The sequence below is a fragment of the Sapajus apella genome, unplaced genomic scaffold (genome assembly GCF_009761245.1).
Source record: "Sapajus apella isolate SASKATOON/1434 unplaced genomic scaffold, GSC_monkey_1.0 scaffold10, whole genome shotgun sequence".
NCBI lineage: Eukaryota > Metazoa > Chordata > Mammalia > Primates > Cebidae > Sapajus > Sapajus apella.
Window position 1 is genome coordinate 23,041,903 of NW_022436950.1, and position 24,147 is coordinate 23,066,049.

Below are 24,147 nucleotides of genomic sequence, written 5' to 3' on the forward strand. Positions count from 1 at the left end.
CCTCTAAACTGAAGCTGCTCAACACAGGAGCCACCAGCCTCCTATGGCTAGTGAGCATGCGAAACCTGTGGCTAGTCCAAACTGAGATGCTGCCTATGTCAAATATGTTGTTTCAGACTTAGTCTAGAAAAGAGAATGTAAATTTTTTTTTTTTTTGAGACAGAGTCTTGCTCTGTTGCCTAGGCTGGAGTGCAGTGGCATGATCTTGGCTCACTGCAATGTGACCTCTGCCTCCCAGGTTCAAGTGATTCTTGTGCCTCAGCCTCCTGAGTAGCTGGCTACAGATGCATGCCACCATGCCCGGCTAATTTTTGTATTTTTAGTAGACATTGGGGTTTCTCCATGTTGGCCAGGCTAGTCTCGAACTCCTGACCTCAAATGATCTGCTCACCTTGGCCTCCCAAAGTGTTGGGATTACAGGTATAAGCCACTGCACCCAGCCCAAGAATGTGAAATTTCTCAAAATTTTTAAATATTATTTATAAGTTGAAATATATGGAATATATTGGGTTAAATATATTATTGATCTTTAGTCTAACTGTTCTATTAGAAAAGTTACAATCGCATATGCAGCTTGCATTACATTGCTATTGAATCACGCTGCTCTAAACCAGGGGTTGGCAAACTATGGGCAGTGGGCAACTTCCAACCCGTTGTCTGTTTCTGTACAGCTGGTGAACAAGGAATGGTTTCACCATTTTTTTTTTTATGGCAGAAAAGAAATCAAAAGAATAATTTGTGATACATTAAAATTAATAAAATTCAAATTTTAGTGTCCATAAAGAGTTTAATTGGAAAGAACTTACAACCATCGCCTCTCCCACTGTGTAAATTCCGCAAAGCTTCGTGCTTTGTCTCTTGTTGGATGACTGACTGCCAGCACCCAGGACAGTGCCTGCACAAATTAGGTGCCCTGTAAATATTTGTTGAGTCACTAAATTGTAAAATTCTAGATTTTGGGAACTGTGTAGGAAGGACCTCATTATTTAGAGAACATGAATTACCCACTACTATGACTCACTGTCTCCATCCCTAAGCCAGAAGATCAGAGATTGAGACCCCGAGCAAGGCCACACATAATGACATGGGAATGGAAAGCTGATATTGGCCTGGTCTCCTGCTGAGCCTGGACACAGGCACAAGCACCGCTCTAATGGCAAGAGAAGTGCAAAAAGTTTAAAAACAAAATACGTGATTTTATTTTGATTCCATTATTTTTAAATGCTTTTTATTTTTTTTTTCTTTTTGCCCCTTTTACAGGGGAGAGGTAAAGCTGTCCCAGTTATCAAAAAACTCAAATCTCCTTTTCTTCTGTGTACAGGCTGTCAATGAGCTTTCATCCGGGGTGTCTCCCATGTCCTGGGAACTACTTCCAGATGTTCCTGAAGCACTTCCTGGGTCAAAGGACTCTGCTGCTTCCAGGAGCTCCATATCATTTCCTTCTTCCTCAAAGGACTTCTGGAATAGGTCATAGATCTTCTGCTGTTTTGGGTCCTATATGAGAGAAAGAAAAGAGGAGATAAAAGGAAGAACCCAGGCTCCAACACTGACCCTCCTCCACTGTGGCTGATGGGAGAATATACAGATGAGAGACCACACATTTTATGGCATCAGGGAGCGACATGATGGTGAATGTACATCATCTCAGCAAACCATCACTAAAGCAGCTTCATTATTTAGTGTCTGACATCTGACTGTCTCTGCACTTACAGGGTTAGGAAAAAGAAACGGCTGCGAGTGCAACAAAGAAGCTCCTCTCGCACTATAATTTACATCGGAAATGTTTTCTCCTTTCAAACTTTCCAAATCACTATTTCAGTACTGAAATAGCACCCAGGATCGCACTTCCTCAAAAGCCTTTCTCTACTGAAGGGTCAGTTAAGGTATAATTCAACTTATAAATCTCTATTTTAAAATTTACTTTTATTTAAAAAAATTTTTAAGAGATGGGATCTCACTATATTGCCCAGGCTGGTCTCGAACTCCTGAGCTCAAACAATCTGCCCACCTCAGCTTCCCAAAATGCTGGGATTACAGGTGTGAGCCACCATGTGCTCAGTCCCCTAGATTTCCAAATCTCTGTGTTCAGCCATGGCTTATACCTAATTTTCAAAGTGGTTGAAAAAACACACACATTTAACATATTCATAAGTAGACATGTGTACCTGTTCTGATTACCTTAAATTACAAATGATCAAAATACCCACCAACTGCATCTGTCCACTGATGACAATGGTATAGTGTTAAAACCATGCCCGGCGGATACAACCACAACACAGGATCACTATTACCCCTCTCCTGATCTTTCCTACACCTCAATTTCCAGCCCTGACCATTTTTTTAATCCAGAGGTATATTTTCCATATCTCCACTGACATCCCACAGTTTCATAAAACTAAACTTGTTTAAATCAAATGATCTCTTGGCTGGGCACAGTGGATCACGCCTATAATCCTAGCACTGCAGAAGGCCGAGGCAGGTAGATCATCTGAGGTCGAGAGTTCGAGACCAGTCTGGCCAACATGGTGAAAGCCCATCTCTACTGAAAATATTAAAAATGAGCCAGACATGGTGGTGTGCACCTGTAGTCCCAGCTACTTGGGAGGCTGAGGCACAAGAATCACTTGAATCCACGAGGCACAGGTTGCAGTGAGTCATGGTCACACCACTGCATTCCAGCCTGGGCGAGAGTGAGATTCTGTCTCAAAAATAAATAAATAAATAAAAATAAAGCTAGGCACAGAGGCTCACGCGTAGAATCCCAGCACTTTGGAAGGCCGAGGCTGGTGGATCAACTAAGCTCAGGAATTCAAGACCAGTCTGGCCAACATGGTGAAACCCCATCTCTACTAAAAATACAAAAAATTAGCCGGACGTGGTGGTGTGCACCTGTAGTCCCAGCTACTTGGGAGGCTGAGGCACAAGAATCACTTCAACCTGCAAGGCAGAGGTTGCAGTGAGCCATGATCGCACCACTGCACTCCAGCCTGGGCGACAGAGAGAGACTCTGTCTCAAAAACAATAAATAAATAAAAATAAGGCTGGGCATGGAGGCTCACGCCTGTAATCCCAACACTTTGGGAGGCTGAGGCGGGTCGATCATCTAAGGTCAGGAATTCAAGACCAGTCTGGGCAACATGGCGAAACCCCATCTCTACCAAAAATATAAAAAATTAGCTGGGTATGGTGGTGCGCGCCTGTAGTCCCAGCGACCCGGGAGGCTGAGATGGGGGGATCACTTGAGCCTGGGAGGCGGAGGTTGCAGTGAGCCAGAATAGTGCCACTGCATTCCAGCCTGGGTGACAGAGTGACACCCTGTCTCAAAAAAAAAAAAAAAAAAAAGTCTCTCATTTCACTCCTATACTCCCAAATCAGCTTCTTTTCGCATAAGCCTATTTTGATAGTCTACCTGCATTCTCATCGTCTCCCATGTGGAAGCCATCCAGGCATACTGAGTCCTCGGCTCATGCAGTTCCCTCCTCTCTCTTTCCAGGCACCATCTTGACCTGGGCCACAGCACTTGGTACTGCATGGATTTGCAACAGCTCAACTGCACTTCCTGACTCAGGCTGCTTCCCATTTCAAACAGCCCACAGATCTTTGCCAGCTGATTTCCCCCCCAGGCTCTCCTTTAAAGATTCTTTTTCTGTCATGTCTTTGGGCTTCCCTGTGCCTACATCATCAATTCTAAAGTTGCTTTCCTGGCTTTTCAGGCCTTTATATAATTAGGTCTCAACCCACCTGGCCACTGTCCCTCACTATTTCTTAACCGGATCCCTCCACATAGGTGGAGTTCGTTGTGAATTGATCATGACAACCTGTCACGTAAGAACTCCAGATGATTCAATTAACCTGCACCCAAAATCTCCTAGCCTTTCAGGATCTCAGCCTTGCAGAGAGGGCAATGATATTAAAGGTCATTAAGGCTGACCCCCAAATAACCCACATGTCCTCCTGCAGGATGCCCTCATCGGCCTCTTTCTGAATGACTACAATGTCAAGGAAATGCTGCCCGGTAAGGCAGCCTATTCCAAGAGAAAAAGCTGCTAATGTGCATTTGATTATGATGATGGCAACACTGTATGCTAACTTGGGGCATGCATAATTAATTGGAAGTGAGTTCCAAGATCGGATTAATATTTCATTTCCCCTCTCAGACGGAAGGCTATCTCAGTGAGATATAATCTCTTTTGCTTTCTTCTCCTATATTGGAAGCAACATTTTCTTTTTCTAGTCGTTGATAGAATTTTCAGCCCCATCTTAATTAAAAAATAAACTGATAGTTATTAATCAAAAAAATATTGATAAAATTCATTTATATTACTTTGTATGTATATTTTAGGTAGAAATTCATAACTAAGTTAGAAAAAGGCAAGGAGGAATAAATGAGTTCAAGTGAGAATCCTTTAAAAACAGGCCCTTGCTTTTCATTTTTGAGACAAGGTCTAGCACTGTTGCCTGGGCTGAAATGCAGTGGTGTGATCTTGGCTCACTGCAACCTCTGCCCCCCAGGTTCAGGCAATCCTCCTGCCTCAGCCTCCTGAATAACTAAGAATACAGGCATGTGCCACCATGCCAGCTAAGTTTTGTATTTTTTGTAGAGATGGGGGTTTCACCATGTTGCCCAGGCTGGTCTCAAACTCCTGGGCTCAAGCCATCTGCCCACCTCGGCCTGGGATTAAAGGCTTGAGCCACCATGCCTAGTCAGGCTCTTTCTTTTCAAAAGGCATATAGTAACCTAGGCCCTGTTACTATATTTACCATTCCACTGAACTGGAGAGTTCTTTAAAAACCTTAAAAATAAGATTGTTTTAAAATTGGCTTATTAACTATTTATGTCTGAAAGGATAATTTACAGTCTGCATTTAAAAATATGATCTGAGTCTTATTTATCCCAATATTTAGCAAATAAATGTAAGTGAGTGAGCAGATCTACGGAGTCATAAGTCTTGGTGTCAACGATAAGATTTAACTCAACTTCTTATTTATTATTATTATTATTTTTTTTTTTGAAGAGACAGGGTCTTGCTCTGTTGCCCAGTCTGGAGTACAGTCACCATCATGGCTGACAACAACCTCAACCTCCTGGGCTTAAGTGATCCTCGCCTTGGCCTCCCGAGTAGCTGGGACCACAGGTTTGCACCAACCAAACTTGGCCTAACTCAACTTCTGATGGTGATTTCACAGGAAGGAGAAGGTGCTTCACTTTCCTGATAAACTACCATAAGGCTACCTTTCTGCATGAGGCTCAGACCTGGTTCAAATTCCTGTGGCAGAAACAATTCAGCCATGAGCTGTGCTCCAGGAGGCCATACTCCTAGTTTTCACTTCTGGCCAGCAATCCAAGCTAGTGAAGGGAAACAAGCCTTCGGAAGGCCCTGGGTCTCTTGCTCCCTTCATTGTGTTTCACTGAAATGGGGGAGGAAGAGGCCGTGGCAGCCACTGGGCTGGAGCACTGGGGCCAGGCAGGCATGGTGGGCCCAGGGCTGTCTTGTTCAGAGGCAGCAGCTTTCCCCTCAGCACCTTTGGCAAGGCCTTCCTGGTCACAGAGGGATGTTCAGCATCCTCTTATACTCCTTTACAACAAGGGGCTGGGGTCACAGGAGGAATGCTGGGCCGAGTCAGGAAGCCTTCTCCCTTGGGCTGGCTTCACATGCCCTGTGACTTTGTGCAAGCCTACTGCACGGCCATGTCTCAGTTTACCCCTCTAGAAAGTGGAGAGACACTGAGAATAAAATAAAATGACAGACAGGAATATATGTTATACGAAGCCAATACCCTATGTGAAACACTCCCCATTCTGTGCTGGGGATGCATTGCTTTGGCAGCCCTCTGTGTGGTGTTGCTATGTACTTTTTGAAATAATTCAACATTTGCCATGGAGAGTTTTGCCAGTTTCTAATGGCCTCATGGAAGAGGCAGCATTCGGAACCTGTGCGGGGATGTCAGAAGCTGTAGGAGCTAATGCCATCACTTCCCCCATAAAGGGATGCACGCATGGGTTGAGCTGAGAATGACTGCAGGCCATTGTTTTCAGCTCCGGGGCTGTGGGAGGCCCCTAGGAGTGATTCACATCCTCCTACTCAAGACCCAAAGACTTAGCAGACAGCTTAATGCCTCCCTCTGCTCCAGGGGCGAAGAGCCATGTGCTGGCATTACCTTGTAGAGGTAATCAGTGGCTTCCGTCATTTCTGAAAAATTGGTCTCAGAAAGCCCGGCTTCCCCCAGAACTTTAATCTTCTCTTGAATCAGGGGCCTGTTGGGGAGAAATGAGCTGTGGTGAATACAACCTTTACAGAACCACCAGACTGATGAAAATGAGGCCACCCTCCTTGTTCCTATGGGACCACAGCTTGTTTACAGTTTCACATCTTTGCCTCTCTCAAGGCACACACACCCATCTTGAAATATTTGCCCTCTCTCATTTGTAAAACCTCCAATTTAGGGCTAAGACTATCATCAGGTCCAATATTCTTTCTAATGGAATATGTGTAGGAAATAAATGCTGCCTCATTACAACACCATTTTGAATCTGGTGGTGTTATGAGCTGCCCAATTAACAAATCCACTGAACAGAGGGAAGCAGGAGTGACCCACACACATTGCAGAGGGAAGACTCCTTAGTCACAAGGCTGGAAACAGAGACGGGCAGTGGAAACTAATGAGATAATCAAGACATTTAATATCAGGAAGGGGAGATAAGGGGAAGAAGCTTTTTGAGAGTTTTTGCTTAGGTAATAGAAAGCCCCAGGGTTGAAAATCTTACTCCAGTTCTGCTAACGAAGTACACTACATGGTCTAGGGTAAGCCACTTTCTCCCTGTGTTCCGCCAGCAGCAATATCAGATATGCCCACCAGAAAAACGTACAACATAAAACGTAAAAGACGACTGTCACCCTGTCCTAACAAATGCCTTCACGGCTGGGAACAGAGTGTTTTACAAACTAAATTCCATCTACATTTTGTCACAATTGGTACCTCTCCCTGCCTCAGAGCAGCAGGAAAGGAGGCACAACCCCTTATTTCTAGAAGATTCCTCAGGCACCCTGTAAGCTGCCAGTGAATGCTAGTGAGGGAGGCCAAATATGGTCATGATGAAGGCAGGAGGGCATTGCAAGTCCATTTTCTACAGATCCTTTAAGATCTTACTTAGCAAAAGTAGAAGCACTTTGGGAGCAGAGTAAACATATCATCAGTTTCCACCCTCATTCATCTCCAACTGCCAGGCCACCCAGCCAAGCCATACCAAAGGTAGTCATCAGCCGTGCCCTTCGCCACGAGGTAGTGAATGCCCACAGAGCTGATCTGTCCAATGCGGTGCACGCGGTCCTCGGCCTGGATCAGCACCTGTGTGTCCAGGAATCGAGACAGCCAGGTGAAGGCCTGAAGCAGTCCCACCCACCATAGCAGGTACCCTCTCTACCCCCCATTTTCAGCCCCACACCACCCTCCCTGCTCAAAGCACTTCACTGCCTCAGACCTAGAAATAACCTGCATTTCACTATCTCAGACCTACCAGCAACCGCCATTTTAACAAAAGAGAGAACCCAAAGCAGCCCTGGTTGGGGAAATGGTCGTTCAGTGTTGGGCACTGAGCTAGGTGCTGCGAATGAAGGGGCACAGGCTCTGCAGCCAGGCTGCATGGGACGGGATGGGGATGGAGGCCTGCACACTTCCATTGCTTCTCTGTGTGAAATAAAAAGTTATTGGGCCGAGCTCAGTGGCTCATGCCTGTAATCCCAGCACTTTGGGAGGCTGAATTGGGCAGATCATGAGGTCAGGAGTTCGAGACCAGCCTGGTCAATATGGTGAAACCCCATCTCAACTAAAAATTCAAAAATTAGCTGGGTGTGGTGGCGCACACCTGTAGTCCCAGCTATTTGGGAGGCTGAGGTAGAAGAATCACTTTAACCCAGGAGGTGGAGGTTGCAGTGAGCCAAGATTGCACCACTGCACTCCAGCCAGGGTGACAGAATGAAACTAAATCTCAAACAAAAAGAAAAGAAAAAAGAAAAAAAAGTTATCTTCGAAATAAATAAAAGCATTACACACAAGGGAAAGGCTATCCATGATTTGGGCATAGGGTGGTGGTTTAATATAGTGGTAAGCTGTATAATAAATAAAGGCTGGGTGTGTTGGCTCATGCCTGTAATCCCAGCATTTTGGGAGGCTGAGGCAGGCAGATTGCTTGAGCCTAGGAGTTCTAGACCAGCTTGGGCAACATGACGAAACCCCATCTCTACAAAAAATACAAAAAATTAGGCATTGAGGTGTGCACCTGTAGTCCCCTGCTACTCAGAAGGCTGAGGTGGGAGGATCACCTGAGCTCGGGAAATCAAGGCTGCAGTGAGCCCGTAAGTCCCTGCAGTCCAGCCTGGGTGACAGAGCAAGACATTGTCTCAAAAAAAGAAATGAAAGGAAAAAAGCTACCTAACATCAAGAGCATTATTTCTATTATAAAATGGAATCACCCTCGAGGTGTACCCATTATTAACGGAGTCCCTCATGTGTAGCCAACAAAAGCCACAATATATCAAAGGGGATATAACTTCTTTCTGGATATTACCAGAAAAATTTATCAGTTCAAACAGATGTCTTATCTCTGCCCTCAGTCAGGTGAAGCCAGTGGTGGTGTCCAAGGAACCCCCACCACTGTCACTCTGTGTGAGGCTCCATTGCTAAAGCAGCTCACAGTGACAGCTACTAAAGGGGGCACAGGCTAGAACGCCAGAGGCCTGGGCTGCAACCTGGTGCCACCACGTGCCCTGCTTCAGTTATGGAGGTGCGGTCCTGGCTCACCCCTTGAGCTCTTGGTGTCCCAACTTCCTCCTATGAGACATGAGGTCTAAGATTCCTTCTAGCCCTGGAAGACCTCAACCTTCCCGTTGATAAAATGGAGTTGATCATCCTATAGGTTGCTGTGAAAATCGGGAAACTAGCCAATCACCTGGCCTGTAATCCTAGCACTTTGGGAGGCCGAGGCAGGCGGATCACTTGAGGTCAGGAGTTTGAGACTTGCCTGGTCAACATGGTGAAACCCCAACTCTACTAAAAATAAAAAAGTTAGCCAGGCGTGGTGGTGCATGCCTGTAACCCCAACTACTCGAGAGGCTGAAGCAGGAGAATCACTTGAACCCAGGAGGTGGAGGTTGCAGTGAGCTGAGATCATGCCGGTGCACTCCAAGCCTGGGTTACAAGAGACTCTGTCTCAAAAAAGAGAAGAAACTAGCCAATCAACATAGCAGTGCTTAAAAAAAAGTGAAAACTGACTTGCGGGAAGTATAATGAATGGGTAAAAAGGAAACCACACTTTCCACAACCGACACTCGCTGCTTCCTGCCCACAGCCATGAGCATGCCTGGGGGAATCCAAGTCTTCTGCGTCTCTTACCCCTGGGTTCCAAAACAGCTCAGCGAACACCACCAGGTCAGCAGAGGAGAAGGTGAGACCCATATTGGCGGCGGTGATGGACAGCACGGCCACGGCATGCCCCTGCGACAGTTGGAACTTTTGGCATAGGTCCTCACGCTCAGCTGAGGGGGTGGAGCCATCGATGCGGATGTGGAGCACGTGCTGCAGGAACAAGGGACAGAAGCGAGGTGAGCAACAGCCCAGGGGGCTTCTGAGCAAACTACCCCCAGCCACAGCTCAAGCATGGAACCAGCTGTCAGTTCAGCAGAGGCCTCTGCCTTCAGAGCTTTTCTTATCCTTTCTTTTCAAATTGAAATTTATATTGAGATGATTGTTTATACTCACATGCCACTGTAAGAAATAATACAGAGATCCCTCTCAGGCCTTTGCCGAGTTTCCCGCAATGGTGACATTCTATAAAAACTACAGTATAATACCACAGCCAGTATGCTGACTTCTATACAATCCACTGAGCTTCCGATTTCTTGTTTTACTTGTATCCTTGTGTTCTACACAATTTTATCGCCTGTGTAGGTTTTCATATATTCACCTCCAATATCAAGACACTGAACAATTCCAACATTGCAAGGATCCTTTTACCTCCCTCCCCTTTCCACAGTCCTTAGCTTCTGATAGCCACTCACTTGTCCTGCATTTCTAAAAAAAATTTTTTATTTTTCCTTTTTAAAATGAAGTTTCACTCCTGTTGCCCGGGCTGGAGTGCAGTGGCGTGATCTTGGCTCACTGCAACCTCCGCCCCCGACTCTGCCCTGATTCAAGGGATTCTCCTGCCTCACCCTCCTAGCTAGCTGGGATTCTAGGCGCACACCACCATGCCTGCTAATTTTTGTTTTTTCAGTAGAGATGGAGTTCTGAAATGTTGGTCAGGCTGGTCTTGAACTCCTGATTTCAGGTGATCCACCTGACTCAGCCTCCCAAAGTGCTGGGATTACAGGCATGAGCCACCACATCCAGCCAATTTTTTTTTTTTTTTTCCAAGAATGCTGTATAGGCCGGACACGGTGGCTCACACCTATAACCTTAGTACTTTGGGAGGCCAAGGTGAGTGGATTACCTGAGGTAAGGAGTTCGAGACCAGCCTGGCCAACATGGCGAAACCCTGTCTCTAATAAAAATACAAAAATTAGCTGGCATGGTGGCAGATGCCTGTAATCCCAGCTACTCGGGAGGCTGAGGCAGGAGAATCACTTGAACTCGGGAGGCAGAAGTTGCGGTGAGCCAAGATCCCACCACCGCACCCCAGCTTGGGCGACAAACCGAGACTCCGTCTCAAAAAAATAAATAAAATACAATACAATATAAATGTTATATAAATTGCACAACATGTAACCTTTTAGAATGGGCTTTTGCATTCAGCACTCTCTAGAGATTCATCCAAGTTGTTACCTGTATTAATAATTTTCTCCTTTTTATTGCTGAGAAGTAGCCCATGGTATGAATGTACCACAGTTTCACCATCCATCTGTTGCAGGACATCTGAGTTGATACCAATTTGTGGCTACTACAAATAAAGCTGTCATGAACATTGTGTACAAGTTTTTCCTGTTAACCTAAGTCTTCAATTCCCAGAGGAAAATGCTCACAAGTCACCTGCCGTATTGTATGATAGCTGCATGTTTAGCTGTCTTCTTTTAAATGGCATTTATTTATTCTTACTAATAATAAACATGATAAGGAAAATAAAAACATTTAGTAATCTAAACAATCTACTTTTTCCTGTCTTTTTTTTTGATGTGTATGGGATATCTTTTAAATAAAAAGTTTTATATCCTGTTTTCTCCCACTAAACATAAGTAAACTGTATTATTAAGCATTCTAAAACATCATTTTTAACAGCTCTATAATATGTCATTATGCAGCAACAGCATAATTTAACCATTCTATTTCTGCAGATTTAGGGGTCTCATTTTTTTTTTTTGAGACAGAGTCTCGCTTTGTTACCACGCGCCAGGCTGGAGTGCAGTGGCACAATCTCGGTTCACTGCAACCTCCACCTCCCATGCTCAAGCAATTCTCCTGCCTCAGCCTCCCAAGTAGCTGGGACTATAGGCACACGCTACCACGCCCAGCTAATTTTTGTATTTTTTAGTAGAGACGGGGTTTCACCATGTTGGCCAGGATGGTCTCAATCTCCTGACCTCATGATCCGCCCGCCTCGGCCTCCCAAAGTGCTGGGATTACAGGTGTGAGCCACCACGCCCGGCCAGAGGTCTCTCTTTTTTCCTAAAAAGACGTATTGGTAAATGTCCATCAACAGTGAATGGACGATGTACAATGGTATGTAACTTAGCACTAAAAGGAAGTTAACATCTGCAGGTCTAGATAACCAAAAAAGAAAACCAAGGAGTAAACGCTAAAAGGAGTGAGACACACCACAGCATGGATACATCTCAAAAAGTACATCCTGGATGTCCTTTTCTCTACATTTATATTCCGTATTTACATAAAACTCTAAAAAACTGCATACCAATCCACAGTGACAGACGGTAGACCAGTGGCTGCTTGGGGAAGGAGCAGGAGGGAGTGATTACAAAGGGACGAGAGAAAACTCTGGGGTAGCAGGGAGCGGATGGCAGATATGTTTCCTATCTTGATTCTTATAAAATTGTACATATTATGTGCAGTTTACTGCATGTCAATCATACCTCAATAATGCTATTAAAATGGAACGTTTTTAAGAGGATGCTAATATTTGGTGATTTTCTTAGATTGGACTACAAAGCAAAGTACCATAGCAAAAAGAAAAAACTTGATTTAAGGCTCCTGATATTACTACCAAATTACTGTCCAACAACTAATGTATCAGCATGTCCATCTTGGTGCACTTTCATCAACAGTGAGCACCGCACATTTTTAAAACCTCTTGATGGGGTAAAAATAAAAAATCTGTATTTTTCACTTACTTATTAGTGAAATTGAGTGTTTTTGTATCTTTTAATTCGCTATTGGTGTCATTTCTCTGATGAACTATCTATTCATAGAGGTTGCCCTTTTTTTTTGTCTACTTGGAGTTAGGAACCACTTTTACCTGTAAAAGCTATTATTTTTATGTCACAGAGGTGGCTAATAGTTTCCCTAGCTTATTTCCTTCTATTAATTTTCTGTTGTTTTCTAAATGCTCCTTTATTTTAAAAAATATATTTTATTTTGAGACAGAGTCCTGCTCTGTCGCCCAGGCTGGAGTGCAGTGGCACAATCTCGGCTCACTGCAATTTCTGCCTCCAGGTTCAAGAGATTCTCTTGCCTCAACCTCCTGAGTAGCCAGGATTACAGGTGCGTGCCACCACGCCCAGCTAATTTTTGTATTTTTAGTTGAAATGGGGTTTCACCATGTTGGTCAGGCTGGTCTCAAACTCCTGACCTCAAGATCCGCCCACCCTAGCCTCCAAAATGCTGGGATTACAGGTGTGAGCCACTATGCCTGGCCAGCAAAAACATGTTTTAATTGCCGGGCGCGGTGGCTCAAGCCTGTAATCCCAGCACTTTGGGAGGCCGAGGCGGGTGGATCACGAGGTCAAGAGATCGAGACCATCCTGGTCAACATGGTGAAACCCCGTCTCTACTGAAAATACAAAACATTAGCTGGGCATGGTGGCGCGTGCCTGTAATCCCAGCTACTCAGGAGGCTGAGGCAGGAGAATTGCCTGAACCCAGGAGACGGAGGTTGCGGTGAGCCGAGATCGCGCCATTGCACTCCAGCCTGGGTAACAAGAGCGAAACTCCATCTCAAAAAAAAAACAAAACAAAAAAACATGTTTTAATTTTTCTGATTATAAAAATAATACACACTCATTGCAAAAATATAAAAAAACTGAAAAAGATGACAACTACTTAGAGATAATCATCACTAACGTACTGGTATGTAGTAGTCAGGCTTTTTTCCATACATGACAACTTTTATTTTATTTTTGAGACAGTCTTGTCTGTCACCCAGGCTGGAGTGAAGTGTCAGGATCTTGGCTCACAACAGCCTATGTCTCCTGGTTTCAACCAATTCTTGTGCCTCCGCCTCCCAACTAGCTGGGATTATAGGCATGCACAATCATGCCTAATTTTTATATTTTTAGTGGAGATGGGGTTTCACCATGTTGTCCAGACTGGTCTAGAGTTCCTAACCTCAGGTGATTTGCCCGCCTCGGCCTCCCAAGGTGTTGGAATTACAGGTGTGAGCCACTGTACCTAATCAACATGACAATTTTTAAAAATTATTATACATATAGCTTTTTGTCCATAGTATGGTCATCTTCCCATAGCAATATATACTAACCAGAATCCAAGAGCTTCAATTTTGGAGCTTCCTCAGGTTCTTACAGTGTTCAATGATCTCCAAAGGTAGGAACCACTGATCAACATTATATTTTATGGCTGAATGGACTATAATTTATTTAAGAGTATATTTGTTGATAAATACCTAGATTTCTAATTATTGAATATTATAAACAGCATGCGTAATATTCTCATTTATAAATCTGACTAGTCTGATTATTTCCTTAGGATAAATTCCTAGAAGTGAGATTTGAAAACATGAGTGTACACCTTAAGTTACTGCCAAACTGCCCTCCAAAAATGTAACAAATGTACAAGAGAATCATAACTTAACCACTGTGGGCTGAGTGCAGTGGCTCATGCCAGTAATCTTAGCACTTTGGAAGGCCGAAGTGGGTGGATCACTTGAGGCCAAGAGTTTGAGACCAGCCTGGCCAACACGGTGAAACTTTGTCTCCACTAAAAATAAAAAGATTAGCCGGGTGTGGTAGCAGGCACTTGTAACCTCAGCTACTCTGGAGGCTGAGGTGGGAGAATTGCTTGAAGCTAGGAAGTGAAGGTTGCAGTGGGCTGACATTGCACCATTGCACTCCTGCCTGGGTAACAGTGCAAAAACTTCATCTCAAAAAAAAAGAAAATTAACCACTGTGTATATGTGTCACAGAATAAATCCACATGTTTAGGTAGTTTGAATCGATTTTTCCTTTGTAATTTCTTTGTTTTCATGCTTAGAAAGTCATTCTCCACCCAGTCATCAGTTATTGTTCATTGATATTTTCTTCTAATACTTTATGGTTTCAAGGATCTTTGATTCACCTGGAATTTAATATAGTAAACAGTGAGGTAAAGTTTCATCTACTCTCCCTAGCCCCCAATTATTTAGGCAATTACCCAAACTTTGCAGAAGAAATTAAAAATGGATTTGTGACGACTCCTTGATCATGTATTTGCTTTCTGTTTATGGTAAGGGGCTATCTATTCTATTCCACCCAACTGGCTATCTCTCTGGGGCCAGCATGGCTAAATTTTAATTACTGTTTTTTTTTTTTTTTTTTGGATGGAGTTCCACTCTGTCGCCAGGCTGGAGTGCAGTGGCGTGATCTCAGCTCACTGCAACCTCCACCTCCCGGGTTCAAGTGATTCTTCTGCCTCAGCCTCCTGAGTAGCTGGGACTACAGGCACGGGCTACGACGCCCAGCTAATTTTCGTATTTTTAGTAGAGACAGGGTTTCACCATGTTGGCCAGTATGGTCTTGATCTCTTGACCTCGTGATCTGTCCACCTCGGCCTCTCAAAGTACTGGAACTGCAGGTGTGAGCCACCACACCCAACCATTACTGGTGTTTTATAATACATTGAAATATTTAATATCTGAAGGGACAGGTCTTCTAACATTCTTCTTTTTTGTATTTGCTTTGATATCCCTCCTGCTTTTTTTTTTTTTTTTTTTTTTTTAGATGTTCTTGGGAATAACGGTATAAAGCTCCTTTTAAAAAATCCAGTTGGAGGCTGGATGTGGCGGCTAATGCCTGTAATCCAGCACTTTGGTAGGCCAAAGCAAAAGAACTGCTTGAGCCCAGGTCTAGACCAGCCTGGACAACATGGCAAGACCCCGTCTGTACAAAAAATTAAAAAATTTGCCAGGGGTGGTGGTACATTCCTGAGGTCCCAGCTACTGGGGAGGCTCAGTCAGGAGGATCACTTAAGGCTAAGAGGTTCAGGCTTCAGTGAGAAGTGTTCGTGCCACTGAACTCCAGTATGGGAGATAGAGTGAGGCTCTGTCTTACCACCACAACCACCAACAAAAAAAAAACAACAAAAAAAGATCTAGTTGGAGTTTTTATTAGTTTTATTATTGTTTACTATTTATGAATTTTATTATTGAATTAAACCAGCTAGGCCTGGTGGCTCATGCTTGTAATCCCAGCATTTTGGGAGGCCGAAGTGGGTGGATCACTTGAGGCCAGGAGTTTGAGACCAGCCTGGCCAATGTGGTGAAACCTCATCTCTACTAAACAAATGCAAAAAAAACTAGCTGGGCATGGTGGTGTGCACCAGTAATCCCAGCTATTCGGGAGGCTGAGCCATGAGAATCTCTAGAACCCAGGAGGTGGAGGTTGCAGTGAGCTGAGACGAATCCACTGCACTCCAGCCTGGACAACAGAGCAAGACCCCCTCCCCTACAAGAGAAATTTAAAAGATAAAAAGATAACTGATAAAAAATTAATATCCAGAATTTATAAAGAATTTTCCTAAATAAGTAGGAAAAAACAATGCAACAGAAAAACAGGCAAAGGATACAAACAGAATATTCACAGGAGACAGCTAAAATGGCCAATAATAAATAATAAAATGATACACATTTTACTGGTGGTCAGGGAAATGCAAATTAGAGCAAGAATGAGATGATGTATCATTTTTCTGGATTGGTAAAACTAAAAAGTCTGATGATACCAGTGTTAACTTAATAGGTACACAGAACAGCAGGAACCCTTATAGGTTGTTAGTGAGATTATAAATGTGAATGATCACTTTGGAGAGCAATTTGACAACACTCAGTATAAAGATGAGCCTATTTAATAACCATGCAGACCATGCTTGAATAGACCTCCCCCACACAAGGCACATGTACAAGGCATAAAGAAATGCATAGACACAAACATACATATACTATAATATTCACACAATAGCAACACTGTAAATGCAATTCTATGTCCATCAGCGTGAGAATGGATAAACTGTGGTATAGCTATCCAATGAGATACAATTCCACAGTTACAGTGAATGAACTAAACGTGTAATGTAGTAGGAAGAACTCTCAACAACAATGCTGAGCACAAAAGTAAGTTGCAGGAGAAATTACACCATGCTGTCATTTATTTTAAATGTTAAAAAAGATGCAAAAAGGAGACTACAAATTGCTTAAGGATACATACTCCTAGAATGAAGTATGACAACAAGGAGGGCTAGAATACCCATTGCCTTCAGAATAGTGATGTTATCGCTGAAGAGGGTGGAAGGGGAATAGAGTTAGAATATTGAGGGGACTTAAGTATTTTATTATTTAAAAAATAAGCCTTCAGACTGAATGTGGTGGCTCACACCTGTAATCCCAGCACTTGGGGAGGCTTAGGCGGGCGGATCACTCGAGGCCAGGAGTTAAAGACCAGCCTGGGCAACATGGTGAAACCCCTTCTCTACTAAAAATACAAAAATTAGCCAGGTGAGGTGGTGTGCACCTGTTGTCCTAGCTACTTGGGAGGCTGGGCCAGGAGAATCACTTGAACCTGAGAAGCGAAGGCTGCAGTGAGCAAGACCCTGCCACTGCACTCCAGCATGGGCAACACAGCAAGATTCTGCCTCAAAATTAAAACAAAACAACAACAAAACCCCCAAAAAACACTTTAAAATAAATACAGCAAAACTTTTTATTAATTAAATCTGGGTGGGAGATACACGGGTGTTTGTTGTATATTTCTCTGTACCCTTAATGTACATTTAAATATTACATAAATATAAACGATGAGGGACCATACAAAGCAATTTCCAGTTTTAAATTTAACCAAAAATGGAAAGGAGAGGAAGTGTGTTCAGTTTTCATAAACGTCCTTGGAAACCCTTCTAGATCCCTTTTATTCAATTTCAGGAGAGCCATAAAACCCTACACTAACGTCTGCACACTGAACCACATGCAATTGATAAAGGTGCTTTCACTGTGCTGAGGAGGAACGAAAGGAAGGAAAAAAGAAAAACATTCACATAAATACTTGTCTCTGTACAAAAGGACAATTTTGCTATCCCCTCTCTTTGTAATTATGCAGAATGGAACAGCCACTGGGAGATGTTCCTAAAGCAAGACTTCTGGGCTATTTGGGGCACAGAGGAAGTTAAAATGACATGGCTGGGGAAACATTTTGACCCCACTGTGGTTCTACAGGCAAAAAGAACTCTTCTTCAGAAAGTCTTCAGCAATGCTTCGAAGCCATTGGTCTCACTTTGCTTGGATCTGACCTAAGCCTGCTCAGAACAACTTGGGACATGGCAAAAGCAACCCATAACGAATTTCAAAGGAAGCTCACCTTTCTCTTAAGCGCTTTCGTAACTGCGTCCAGAACCACCTTATGGTGTGCAAACACTAGAAACTTCTCTTTTCCACTTTCCAGTAGGTCCATGATATATTCACTGCATTTGACAATGACAACGAAACAGATTAAGCATATTATTTCTTATGTTTGTTTGTTTTTTATTTTCACAAATCCCCTGCAGGCTATATTCCTTATGTTTTATGTGTGTCTGGTATGTTATGGAAACCTTCTTATTATCTGGGATCATAGAAGATGATCAACAGTTTTCACTTTAGCTCTGACTATCATTATAATGTGTTTTAAATATAAATTAGAGTGTCCTCTGTAGATCTGAAAGCACTTAGGGAGGGGACTAAGGAATTCTTGACAGTACACAAATTTCTAGAAGCTTAATATTGACACATACGTAATACTGAAGAGATATTCCAGGAAGGATCTCCAGCTCCTCCCACTTTAGACCTCAAATGACAGAGCCAGTAATTAAGTCAATAGTAAATGAATTCCCTTCCGAGGCAGAGGACTATGGATAGAAGGATCTCATTTGTTTGGCCTCCCTTTAATCTACTTCTCTCTTCCAACCACTGTGTGTTTTCTTAGCTTCCTATCTTTTTCTTTCTTTTTTTTTTTTTTTTTTTTTTTTTTTGAGACAGTCTTGCTTTGTTGCCCAGACTGGCTGGAGTGCAGTGGTGAAATCTCAGCTCACTACAACCTCCACCTCCCAGGTTCAAGCAATTCTCCCGCCTCAGCCTCCTGAGTAGCCGGGATTACAGGTGTATATACCACCACGTCCAGCTACTTTTTGTATTTTTAGTAGAGATGGGGTTTCACCATGTTGGCCAGGCTGGTCTCAAACTCCTGACCTCAAGTGAATTGCCTGCGTTGGTATCCCAAAGTGCTGGGATTACAGGCGTAAGCCATTGCACCCAGCAAACTTCCCACCTATCTTTAGCTTGGCCTTAAGAGAAGGTGGCTACCCTCAGGAAGCGTGGGGTGGGAAGTCACCAGGTTAACAGACCCTGGCTGGGTCCCCCTCTCCCCTGGTAGCTCTCTGAAGAGGGATCACAATCCCAAAGAAGAGGTAAGCCCAGTAGAGGCAAGTGAGCTCCTTTGCTGAGGCCATTCCCAGCCACAGGTGTGTCTGGGCAGGGAACAGACTCTGCCTTCCTTGAAGGACATGTCTCAGGTCGGGGAAAGGTACGTGGACTGCCCTCTAAACATCCAAGAATCATTTCAAACAACACGACTGACCAGGGCATCAGATTTGAGCTTAATTTGTGAACTGTTAGTACCAATAGAATCTACTTTAATTATTTTGAGAGAGATAAAATTTGCCACACTATAAGCAAAAAAGTTTATGCTACAGCATCAAAAAGTCACAAGGCCACACAATCTACTTGGTGAGCTCATAAAAACCACAGGCCCCAATTTTCCTAATGCCTCTTTATATCTCATACACAGCTTTGTTGTTCTATAACTTTCTACAAGTTTCTAGGCTGGAAATCTCTGCCTACCCTGATAACCTTGGCTTTTATATTAAAAGATGCCCATGAAAATGAAAAAACGAACAATAGCAAAAAAAAGAAAAACAACCAGCTGAGGAAATTGGGCTTTTTAAGACATACAATCTAATTTCCACTTACTAGCTGTGTGACTCTGAGGTCCAGAGAGCCACAGATTTACTCAGTGTCTGCATTTTTAAAATGGAGCAGTGTGACTTACATGATCTCACAAAGATGCTGTCAATGTGAAATAAGTTCATAGGTGTAAAAAATGTTTGGAAACTACAAAGCACTACAGAATTTATTGTATAATAGAATTTTGAGAAAGTATGTATAAGGTATGATCAAAGTTTATTTATGAGGTGGTAACATAGACTTAAAATTTCCAAGGGAAATAAATGGGTGGCTCCAGGCGCAGCATCTGGAGAGGCACCCAGTGGACTCTAAAATTTGTAGGTCCCGAGCTGAGGGAGCAAGGGAGAAACGCACAGCCTTGCCATCTGTTACTCCACAGCACATGAGAAATGGGTTGGCGGAGGCAACTCAGTTGTGTTTCTGGGAGAAAAGTTTCCAGGCCATAAAAACCACATCTGGAGTACATTAGCTCCATAACAGGGTCATAAATGAAAAGGGCAGTGCCCAGGAGGTGAAGGGGAGAGGCCAGCATTGGGCAGTCTTTTAAGGGGGCACTGCAGATTGAGTGGTGCGGGGAACTCTCTTGCCACGGCAGAGGGTGTTGAGAGGCAGGTGGGCCAAGGGCGAGGGTGGGGCAGCTGCGTTGCTTAATCTATCCCCAGACCTCAGTCCCCACAGCCAGTCTGGCACCACTCAGCCCTACGGAATCAATCTCAACGTAATTTCATCAACTGGGTCATCATCCTGCCAGAGCTTCACATGAATGTTAAACAATAAAAAATTAGGCAAACTGCACGTCATTAGAATTGCCAGGTTTCTACCTTTTTCTTTCTTTTTTTTTTTTTGAGACAGTCTTGCTTTGTTGCCCAGACTGGCTGGAGTGCAGTGGTGAAATCTCTCCCACTGATATTTAAATAGGAGAGGGGTTTTCTTTAAGAAAGGCATCCAATTGAGATTTTTGTCATGAATAATTCGAAGAGTAGAAATTATTACTTTAGCTTTAGTTTATATGGTGGAAACAGAACTAAGCACGACAACGACCACATGCTCGTATCTTTTGAACAAACTTCGACATTTGTCTTTTTATTTAGGTCAATAATGGATAACACTTCCTAACTTTGGGGAAGACCCAAGTATCCCCATAAGGCAGCTTTTCCTTTTAATTTCTTTTCCCTTGAAGACAAATGATCACAGTTCTCCTAGGAAAACTCTTTCGTTTAGGGTTGAGGACAACCCCATCCTCCTTTTAAGGAGCAGCAGCTCCAGCCTACTTGGCTCAAGACAGGCTATCTTCAGGACCCAAGAGCATGCTAGGAGTAGCTCCAGTTACCAGCCAAATTTTTCATTTTTTGCTTGAGACAGGGTTTCACTCTCTTGCTAGGCTGAAGTGCAGTGGCACCATGTTAGCTCACTGCAGGCTCAACCAGCCAGGCAATTCTCCCTCCTCAGCCTCCCAAGTAGCTGGAACCACAGGTGCATGCCACCATGGCCAGCTAATTCTATTCATATTTTTTAGAGATGGGGTCTCACTATGTTGTCCAGGCTGGCCTCAAATTCCTGGACTCAAGCAATTTTCCCACCTTGACCTCCCAAAGTGCTGGGATTACAGGCATGAGCCTGCCCTCCCTTAGCTTTATTTTCAAGGCAGCTGTAATTCTACTGTCTGATCATCTCTTATTTTTTCCTTCCCCAACAAAAGCCATATTTAATAATCTCTAGTCATTTCTCAGAGTGCAGTAAAATCATTCAGGCAGACTAAAGTAATAAGTTGTTTTTTTTTAAAGAAGAGAGAGAGAGAGAGGTCAACGCTTAGTAACCACTTACACGACAGATGGGATTTTAGCTTCAGCTGTTCTGTTGAAAAAGAGAATGAGGGCTTCTTTCTGCTGCTGTTTCTGTTGAAAGAGAAGTTAATAATGTTAAGTGCCCCAGTCTGAGAACTCTGGGATGAGCGGATCTAATTATTGCTCCCATGCGCTTTACAAATCTTAACCACTCGTCACCAGAGTCAAGAGACCCTGGTGCTGACAATGACTTCCCCTTTCACTGTGGCCAAGTGAGAGGAACTGCCTGGGTCTGGTTTTGTCCTCAGAGATGGCATTATAGCTACTTTGCCATTGTCCAAGAATTGCTGCAAGAATCTAAGAGGCAAGGAACACAAAAGCTCTTTGGAAAAGCATTTCAGGTAGGGCTTCACCGTACACACCAAACCCATGTGACCCTCTGAAATGTGGCCTTGGGTAAGCACACCCGTTTACTACAGCCTGGTGACAACTTACATGTGACATTTCCCCCACTTGCTTTTTGCTTCCCTCTTTTCTTTTGCCATGCTGTGACTATACCTGACATACAGAGCTTACCTCTGTCCAAGACTTACTGAATCAATTCCAATGGACTCTGACTAGTGTATTTTACTATAATTTTATTTTATCTTATTTTTAACTTTTTTTAGATGGAGTCTCACTCTGTCTCACCCAGGCTGGAGGGCAGTGGTGTGATCTTGGCTCACCGCAGCCTCTGCCTCTTGGGTTCAAGCAATTCTCCTGTCTCAGCCTCCTGAGTAGGTGGAATTACAGGCATGTGCCACCATGCCCAGCTAATTTTGCATTTTTCGTAGAGAAAGGGTTTCACCATATAGGACAGGCTGGTCTCAAACTCCTGACCTCAGATGATCCACCTGCCTCGGCCTCCCAAAGTGCTGGGATTACAGGCGTGAGCCACCGTGTCTGGCCTATTTTATTATCATTTTAAAACCATTAGTCAGATGTTCTTGGTCTACCTCCCACAAGGCAATTAACTTCCCAGAAGAGGAAACTGTGTTTTCTTTACAGTTTACATTTAAGTGACTCCTAATAAAGAATGCTAACACAGGAGATGCTCAAATCTTTTCATAATAATGTGAGGTAACATTTATTATCGCTCTGGCCTCCCAGAGATCATACTTTTGCCATCATTGGTAAGAGTGTTCCCCCAAAATTCATAATCTGAAACTTAATTTCCAGTGCAGTGGTGTTGGGAAGTGGGGCGTCTGGGAGATGCTTAGGTCTTGAGGACAGAGAGCCTGTTTGTTCCTTCTGCCATCTTTCAAACAGAGACTGGGCCCTCACTAGACACTGAATCTGCTGGCCACTTGATTTTGAACTTCCCAGCCCCCAGAACTGTGAGCAATATATTTCTGTTTATAGATTACTCAGCCTAAAGTATTTTGTTACAGCACAAATGGACCAAGACAGTTAGCCATCTCCTTCCACTAGCAAGCACGTGCACCTCCACCCCCTTCTTGTGTTTAAGCTCTGTAAGATCTGTGTCTGACAGAACAGCGTCCCCGGGGAACAAAGACATAATTCAACAGCAGTAATATCTATGGCCCGGAACTTGTCATTCTTGGTTCTCGGTAACTCAGGAAAGCAACCACAGCCAGAATGTACCTAAAACGAATGACTGTAGGTGGAGGAAAGGCTGTCTGGTTAAAACAGCTTCTTGGCTTTGGGGTAGTTTTTATTAGGGTCTTGCTCTGTCACCCAGGCTGGACTTGATCATGGCTCACTGTAGCCTCAGCCTCTTGGGCTCAAGCGTTGCCCCCCGACCCTCAGCCTCCCAAGTAACTGGGACTACAGATATGCACCAACACACCCAGCTATTTTTTTTTTTTTTTTAATTTTTTTGTAGAGACAGGATCTATGTTGTCCAGGTTGGTCTCAAACTCTTGGGATCAAGTAATCCTGCCACCTCGGCCTCCTATAGTGCTGGGATTATAGGGAAGAGCCACTGCACCTGGCCAGCTTCTTAGCTTTGAATGGTGTCTTTCCACCATTTTCCTTTCCAGGACTTTACTGCTGAGGAACCACAGGAAGCTATGAGGTCACTGATTAGACTGTGGATCCTGTTTATATCCTACATGTGTCTTGGCAGTGGCAGCCACCTACCCTCCTATTTTGTAGCAGGTTCTGGACACATACACAACTGTTACCCTGTGGCTAGTGAGCTGAGACTTCACGACATCCATTCATGGACCTCTAAGGGTCCCCAGCAGCAGACTAGGCCCTCTAACACAATGCAGTTTCCAGTAGCCAAAGGGGCAGAGCAGGCTTACACATGGTGACCTCACTCACAGTGTGTGCGCCTCCATCAGACGGCACCCCAGTCAGCCCCTGTCTACCGTTTCACTCCTGTGTCCTTCAGAGATGGCCTACCCCTCCCACCTGGACTCACTCATGCCACACTCCCTAATAAGAAAGAAAGAGGGCAAAACAAACAGATGAAAAAATGCTGCAATGCACTTTCAGGAAGCTTGCCCCAAGATTTAGCACCTAGAGTTGATGAGAGTGTGAAGAAGCAAACACTTTTATTACACATGACTGGTGGGATGGTACATTGGGCTAGACCTTTTAGGGATGATGTCGCAAAATGTACCAACCCCCTTTAAGATATGCCAAACTCTGCCATCCAGAAACTTCCTCCTTAAAATTGATACTCATTTTATAATCAGATGTACACAAATTCCTATGTAAGCTACTTTTCCCGTACAGTATTACTCAAAATAGTGAGCAACTGAAAATAACTTAAAGGCCCAACAAAAATGATTAGCAAAATTATAGCCACGTGAGAAAACACTACGCAGACTTTTTTTTTTTTTTTTAATTTTAAAAATAAAAAAAAAAATTGTTTTTTTTAAAAATTTTTTTTTTTGGGTTTTTTGCCTGTTTTTTTGTTTTTGTTTTTTTGTTTTT

The 24,147-nt window shown here is 43.6% G+C and overlaps 1 protein-coding gene across 4 annotated transcripts in view; it reads right to left on the reverse strand.

The window, feature by feature from the left end:
- Positions 1-1,179: 1,179 nt before the first annotated feature.
- Positions 1,180-24,147, reverse strand: part of SMARCAL1 (SWI/SNF related, matrix associated, actin dependent regulator of chromatin, subfamily a like 1) — a 69,831-nt gene continuing 46,863 nt past the window's right edge. For all 4 annotated transcript variants that reach the window (XM_032278292.1, XM_032278295.1, XM_032278291.1 and 1 more), the window contains 6 exons: positions 21,242-21,312; positions 17,778-17,880; positions 9,391-9,573; positions 7,247-7,347; positions 6,160-6,256; positions 1,180-1,494 (listed from right to left, as the gene is read on the reverse strand). In XM_032278292.1, coding sequence (XP_032134183.1) covers positions 1,255-1,494; positions 6,160-6,256; positions 7,247-7,347; positions 9,391-9,573; positions 17,778-17,880; positions 21,242-21,312 — 795 coding nt within the window. In that variant the 3' untranslated portion in view covers positions 1,180-1,254. The remainder of the gene's footprint in view (positions 1,495-6,159; positions 6,257-7,246; positions 7,348-9,390; positions 9,574-17,777; positions 17,881-21,241; positions 21,313-24,147) is intronic.